This window comes from Echinops telfairi, unplaced genomic scaffold, assembly GCF_000313985.2.
Source record: "Echinops telfairi isolate 266 unplaced genomic scaffold, ASM31398v2 ScPeMD7_7416;HRSCAF=8454, whole genome shotgun sequence".
Taxonomy (NCBI): Eukaryota; Metazoa; Chordata; class Mammalia; order Afrosoricida; family Tenrecidae; genus Echinops; species Echinops telfairi.
In genome coordinates, this window is record NW_022111316.1 from 3,894,138 (window position 1) to 3,901,979 (window position 7,842).

Genomic DNA, 7,842 nt, shown 5'->3' on the forward strand with positions numbered 1-7,842 from the left:
TATTGTTTCAGATAAAAAAGGTAGGATCAGATAAGAAAGAAAAGAGCATTAAGATAATGTTGTCTTTCTTTTCTGGATGTTGATTTCAATGCCTTCTTAAGTATTTCTATTAAGTAAATGTATATTTAACATTGTATTATCATAATCCAATAATTAAAATTTTAGAAAAAGACATTGTCTAAATAAAAAGACAATTTTTAAATAACTTTCTCTATTCCTTGATATCCGGATGTAATGATTCTGTCTAGAACAATAAGTGTGCAGGAATATTATAATACCAGTATGTACTTGCAAGTACACATGCTTGTGCATTGCAGAGTTTCAAATGATTGTATAAACAAATGAAGTAATAACATACAATAAAGGAAGCTTTTAAATTAAGAATCCACAAGCACAGGCCATTTATTTTTCTTACCGAATACTAGTTATACTCCCAATCGGTTACATCACCATAAAAGGAGAAGAGATGGAAGTTGTCTGGAATTTCATCCTGCTTAGACCCACAATTTACATTCAGGGAGGCAACCCTCAACAGACCAAATGCCTGATTGGCATTGGGTAAGTCTGGCACACAAGAACTCTTCAAAGTGTTGAAATGCAAGGATGTTGCTCTGAAAACTAAGGTGAGCCTGACCCATATAATAATATTTTCAATAGCACATATGTGTGTGAATGTTGGACATTAAATAAGGAAGAGTGAAGAAGATTACATGCATTTAAATTTTGGTGCTGGCAAGGAATATTGGAAGTACTATGGGCTGCCAGAGAAACAAACAAATTGGTCATGGAAGAAATGCAGCTAGAATGCTCCTTAGAGGCAAGGATGACAATACTTTGTCTCATACGCTTTAGACATGCTATCATGAGAGAGCAGTCAGAGGAATAGGACACCATGCTTTGCAAAGTAGAGGTGCAGTGAATTAGAGAAAGGCCCTTAAAAAGATGGATTGACATATGTCTGCAACAACAGGTCCAAAATTAAATAATTGTGAGGATGTTACAGTACCAGGTAGTTTTACATTCTCTTGCACATAGGGTCACTGTTAGTCAGAACTGACCAACCATATAACAAAAACAATAGCATGACGATTTAGACCTCATATCTTCAAAAGACTCATTTTGTGGCTTGAATAAAGAGATGGGGAAGTTGTTTCTGGAATTTGGAAATGTATTGAGTTAGGAAAGTAATATTTGCATAGTTACATTCATCCAGCTGCAAAAACACAGTATGTGATGGATTCTAACTAAAATTTGAATTGTATAAAAAACTTTGCCTTCCCAACAGCTTTTAGAAAGGCACACTTGACCTCTTTATTCCTCAAACTGTAGATTAGAGGGTTCAGCATGGGGATGACGATGGCATAGAACACAGATGCCATTTTGTCTGTGCCCATGGAGTGACTGGAGCTGGCCTGTAGGTACATGAAGGTGACTGTCCCATAGAGGATGGAGACTGCAGTGAGGTGGGAAGCACAGGTGGAAAAGGCCTTCTGGCATCCCTCAGATGAGCGCAGCCTCAGGATTGTAGCAAACACTAATATATAAGAAGTCAATATTACCAGGAGAGAAAAGATGGTATTGAAACCTATTAAAAGAAAAATAACTAGCTCAGTGATGTATCTGTCAGAGCATGAGAGGGGCAACAGCGAAGGAGCATCACAGTAAAAGTGATCAATCACATTGGACCTACAAAAGGAGAGCCTGATAGTGTTCCCAGTGTGGATGGAAGCCTCCAAGAAAGCAATGACATAGGAGCCTATGCTCAGAGCAGCACACACATTTGTTGTCATTGTGGTGGTGTAATGGAGTGGTTTACACACAGCTGCGTAGCGATCATAAGCCATTACGACCAAGAGGTTACTTTCTGCAATGGCAAAAACTCCAAAAAAGAACAACTGAGTGGCACAGTCATTAAAAGAGATGACTCTGTCTCCCGTGAGAAGCCCTGCCATGACCTTGGGAGTGACAGCTGAGGAGTAACCAAAGTCAGCCAGGGAGAGGTTGCTGAGGAAAAAGTACATGGGAGTGTGGAGACGAAAGTCCAGCAGGATGATCCCTAGGTCTTCAACCAGAGTGATGAGGTAGATGAGGGAAAAAATTAGAAAGAGCAGAATCTGCAGTGTGGGATTATTGGTTAAGCCCACAAGAATGAACTCAATCACCTCTGAATTGTTTTCCCTTGGGAACATTGGGGAATCTTGTGGCTGTCCTGTAGAAATGAGAAACAGGATCAGAGTGACAGAGGATAGAACACTGCTGTTATCAATGAGATGTCTGCCTCTAAGTTTAGCATTTCTTTCATTGCTTCCAGGATTCTCTAGGTGTAACACATTACCGTTAAACAAGCTTCTACTTTTAGGAATTAATGAAATGATATGGTACTACAATGAAGGAATTTCTGGAAAAAAAATCAGAGAAGGAAAATGTGTTTTTCACGATCATACGTTTAGCTACCTACCTGAATGGGACAGGATCCCAATCCAGATTTTCTAACATTGATACAAAATATTGTAATTCATTAAAATAGATTAGCCCAATTATGCTGTGTGAAATTCAATTTTTTTACTTCAGCTCACAATATTCTCTCATTTGCATTTTTGTCAAGAACAGTTGTTTATGAGAATGAAAAATAAATTAAATAAAGATTATTTTTTCCTTTTATTATAAATCATTTTTCTTGTGCGTTTTCATGGCTCTTATAACAATCCATACATCAATTGTATCAAGCACACTTGTACATATGTGGCCATCATCATTTTCAAAACATTTTCTTTCTACTTGATCCCTTTGTATCAGCTCCTCTATTCCCCTCTTTCCCCCTTCCCATGCTCACTAAAATATTTTTTTTATCCTAAATAATATCACTGTGTAGCAAGTAGCCTGGATATGTAAAACCAAATCCCAAACCAAACCCATTGCTACGGGGTTGATTCTGACTCATAGTAACCCTCTTCAGGTTTTCCAAAGCTAGGTCTCCTACCGAAGCAGATATTATCATCTGTCTCCTGCAAACAGGGAACACTGGTGGTTTTGTAGTTAAGCTCTGGGCTACTAAACGAATACATCCATTTGAAACCACTAGAACATCTGAGGGAGAAAGATTGCACTTCTTACTCCCATACAGAGGAGGTGGAGAAGGGAGCCGTGAGCAAACAAAGCCATAGACAGGAACAACAAGGGAATTAGAATCAACAAGAAGGAGGAAGTAGAGATTCTGAGGGTGTTGAAGCAACAACAATCTAGCTGAGAGGAATCACTAAGAGGCAGAAGAAAAGCGAGCATGATGGTGGTGCAGGGGCAAGGTAAAAGGAAACAGAGGAATGATCAAGAAAGCAAAGCTATGGATAGATGTATAAACATAGGTGTGTACATATGTAAATACATTAATTCATATTAATAGAGGTATTGGCCTATATCCATATATTTATATGACAATACACTGAGTTAGTGGACAGACTTTGGGACTCTGCTAAAGAACACTTGCCTCAATGCAGGAACATTTTGTTCTAACAGTCTGGCACTCTGTAATTCTCCCGCTCTTGGCAGGATCACTGAAGACAAAATGGGTGCATAAGCAAATGTGGTGAAGAAAGCAGATGGTGCCAGGCTATCAAAAGATACAGCATCTGGAGTCTTAAAGGCTTGAAGTTAAACAAGCGGCCATCTAGCAGTGAAGCAACAAGCCCACATGGAAGAAGCATACCAGCCTGTGCAATCATGAGGTGTCAACAAGATTGGGTAGAGGGCATAAGAAGACACAATACAAACAAACAAAACCATATTGTTGAGAACCAGGTGGGTTGGAGCAGAGACCCAAATAGTAATTTTTAAAAATGTATATCTAGTACCAGGTTTGCCTCTAATGGACAAATCATAACTGGAGTGGAGATCTAATTCCTTTTTAAGTCCTTAGGTGAGTTTTCACCATCACCATTCAGTGTCCTCTGTAGTTAATGTTCAAGCTGATTCCACCTCTTGTTCTTTATACTACTTCTTTTATAGATATCAATATGGACATTCAAGTTGCAATGTCTTTTCATATTGATTTCTAACTCAATTCTCTCAACAATCCTGGAATTACTGTCGAGAATAAATACTATCACATTCCTTAAAATAAAATAGCAAGATCAAATTTAAATAACCTTTCAAAGGCCTACACATTCATACTAGGAAAGGAAGAAGTCAATGCCTTTCTGGTATCTTTCCTTGATGTCACATGTTTTAATGCATATTTTAATAGGCCATCCATAATGCTTAGTATATGTAAATTTTGTCTGTATGATATAAAAACAATATACAGTGAAATATTCAAATCTAAGGTCTTAATTAGAATCCAGGTAGGTGGACGCCTTGACACATTTTCCCAGTTTTCTTTATCCTTACTAATGTATATACACTGCATAGTTCACCTAAAGGCTTACCTTGTGGCCTGAACAAGGTAAACTACAAATTCAGCATCTTCACATATGAGTAGTTCTCAAATAAGAAATTCTGTCCATAAGCTTCTGATAGTTCTTCTTTTTTGAATATTCAAAAGATTACATGGTCTTTAGTGGCAGAAAGAAAACAGAGACACATTTGTCTTGGAATCAGCTAGCACGACTAGTAGTCTTGGATCTGTTGCTCCCTGTTGTCAGATAAGTCAACTTCTTCAAGCCTCATATCAGGATAAGGACATAATCTAAAAGTAGCTTCACCAACATCCTCTAAAACACAGGTGCCTCTTATAGGAGGACAATTGGATTGATATGGAAATTTAAGGGTCAATATGAGGAACCAGGAAGTAGTTAGACTATCATGGAACTCCCAGCTGACAAATCTCCCATGAGGGCTACAAAAAGGAATGTGATTACATCATCTCTGGGGCCTCCACTTTGATTATTGAGGAGACTATGAATGGATTTGCATCACTTGAACCAATTATGTCTGATAATGCACAAATCAACCTAAAGCAATACTTCATAGAAGCAGTGGGGTGTGATTCTCAAGGTCCAGGGTTTGAAGCCACCAGCTGTTCCTCAGGAGAAAGACATGGCTTCCTACTCCTGAAACACAGTCTCAGACACCCACAGGGGGCGTCACTTAAGTTGGCAATGGCTGATTGGCAGAGAGTTTGGTTTCTGGTTAGGTTTTTGCTGTATGTAACTCCTACGTGTGTTTACTTGTTTAATTTCTATCTTCCCCATTAGATTGAGCTCTGCAAATACATGAAGCATGTTTACACACCACATAGCTATACCCAGAAATAACATATGTATCATATTGTATATCTTATGCTTCTAAGGTATATTTAAGAATGCGTTTTCATTATACCTTTAAATATTTAAAAATATTAAATTGTATTTATAAGAATGTTGAAGAAATGACTTTATATTAGTGAGTCATACTATTTCCCAAGAAAGTTAACATTCCAGTCATTCATAAGCATGACAAAGCCTGTAGATGGGGAGAAGCAGCAGCACTGAGTCCTGAGCAGACTTCCTCCTTGCTGAGTTGATTCTTGAGCAGAGGCAATTCTCAGCACCAGGACTTGTCGGTTCTTGTTCATCCCTGGAGATGGCTGTCATCTGGATGGGCTGCGGGAAATTAGGCTGAAGCGACTGAGTCAGTGATGGAGAGCTAAAAGGAATGGTTTCGTAAACTTCATTGGTGGCTTAAGCTTTGAAACCACAGAAGAAAGCTTGAGGATCTACTACCAGCAATGGGGAAAACTTGTGAGGTCATGAGGAATCCTGCAAGCAAGAGATCGAGAGGATTTGGCTTTGTAACTTTTTCCTCCATGGCTGAAGTTCATGCTGCCATGGCTGCAAGACCCCATTCAATTGATGGGCCAGTGGCCCAAACGTGCTGTAGCAAGAGCAGAATCTGGAAAACCAGGGGCTCAAATACGGTGACTGTGAAGAAACTGTTTGTTGGTGGAATTAAAGATACTGTGGAACATCTCCTTAAAGCAGCAGTTCTCAACCTGCGGGTCGTGACCCCTTTGGGGGGGAATCAAAAGACCTTCTCACAAGGGTCCCCTAAGACCATCAGAAAACACATATTTCTGATGTTCTTAGGAACAGAGACACCACCTCTCTATCTGGCCCCAGCCAGGTCCACCCACATGCAGATACCCCGTTCTGGTGAGAACTGAGGTTGGCTTTTTGTATGTATTGTCCCAAAATGTAGCAATGTAGTTTACTGTTGTTATAGTAAGACTGTTACCCATCCTACACCATGCTTCAAGAAAAATTTCATTTATTTGTAATTAGAAATAAATATTTCACAATATTTAATGACATATTGTTTTTGTGATTAATCACTATGTTTTAATTATTTTCAATTTGTTATAATGAAAATATGTCCTGCTATTGGATATTTACATGGTGATTCATAACAGTACCAAAATTACAGTGATGAAGTAGCAAGGGAAATAATTTTATGGTTGGGGGGTCACCACAACATGAAGGAACTGGAGTAAAGGGTCACAGCATTGGGAAAGTTGAGAACTTTGTGGAATATGGAAAGCTGAGGAATATGGAAAAGTTTATACCATTTAGATCATAATGCTGAAGTAAAAAAGGCTTTGTCGAGACAAGAAATGCAGAAGGTCCAAAGTTCTAGGAGTGGAAGAGGAGGCAGTTTTGGTTTGGGGATTCACGTGGTGGTGGGGGGGTTTTGCACCTGGTCCAGGAAGTAACTTTAGAGGAGGATCTGATGGATATGGAAGTGGTCGTGGACTTGGTGATGGCTATAGTGGGCATTGAGGAGGCCCTGGAGGTGGCAATTTTGGATGTAGCCCTGGTTATGGAGGAGGATGAAGAGGATATGATGGTGGGGGACCTGGAAACCAGTGTGGGGCTACAGAGGTGGTTATGACAACGAAATATGGAGGAGAAAATTGTGGACGTGAAAAATACAATGGCTTTGGATATTATACCCAGCAACCATCTGACTACAGTCCAGTAAAGAGTGGAAACTTTGGGGGAGCAGGAACATGGAGGGACCATATGGTGGAGGAAACTACGGTCCAGGAGGAAGTTGAGGTAATGGGGGGAGGAGCCGATATTGAGCTTCTTCCTATTTGCCATTAGCTTCGCTGTCTAAATAGGAGAGGATGAGATCCCAGAGGTAACAGAACAGTTTCACATTATCAAAATAACAATGCTCAGGGGCAGCTCCTGGACAATCATAAAGGCCAGTGAATAGTCCCGGGATTTTTGTGTATGTCTTCTCTTTTTATTATGTTTCTTTTGTCCCTTATCTTTTTCTTCTTCTTTTCTCTTTTCAATCTTTTTCTTTATCAGTTTGGGCTACATCATGGTCAGTGTACCTACCTATATAAGATAGGCATGGGAAGTATACCCAAGGAGAAAGCAGTGTGACCAACAGTCCTGGCGAGACCTGTGGGGTGAGAGCAGTGGGGGAAGGAGGTGGTGAGCAGGCAGCGCCATAGACAGGAATAACTAGGGTACTAGAGTCAATAACAAGGAGTATACAGGGATCTGGGGTGAGGGGGTGTCAGAGCAAGAGCAAACTAGCTAAGAGGAGGTACCAAGAGGCATGAATATGGGGAAAGTGATGGTGGGGCAGGAGGAAGGTAAAAGGAAATAGAGGAAGGACCTAGGAAGCAAAGCAATGGATAGAGGTATAAACATAGAGGTGTACATATGTAACTACATTAATCCACAAAAGTAGAGGTATTGGCCTATGTACAGATATTTATGCGGCAAGACACTGAGGTAGCAGATGAACATTGGGCCTCTGTTCATACCCTCCCCCTCAATACAAGGACACTTTGTTCTAACAAATTGGCAGACTGAGATGTTCACCCTCCCGACACAATTGCTGAAGACAAAA

General features: G+C 39.9%; 1 protein-coding gene and 2 pseudogenes across 1 annotated transcript in view; 2 read left to right on the plus strand and 1 right to left on the minus strand.

Moving 5' to 3' along the window:
• Positions 1-7,842, plus strand: part of LOC105979728 — a 93,922-nt pseudogene that overhangs the window by 22,898 nt on the left and 63,182 nt on the right.
• The window catches only part of LOC101652146 (olfactory receptor 5B12-like), a 9,918-nt gene continuing 3,320 nt past the window's right edge, over positions 1,245-7,842 (minus strand). Inside the window, exon 2 of the mRNA XM_030887510.1 lies at positions 1,245-1,955. Coding sequence (XP_030743370.1) covers positions 1,245-1,955 — 711 coding nt within the window. The remainder of the gene's footprint in view (positions 1,956-7,842) is intronic.
• On the plus strand, positions 5,612-7,054 carry LOC101654672 (annotated as a pseudogene).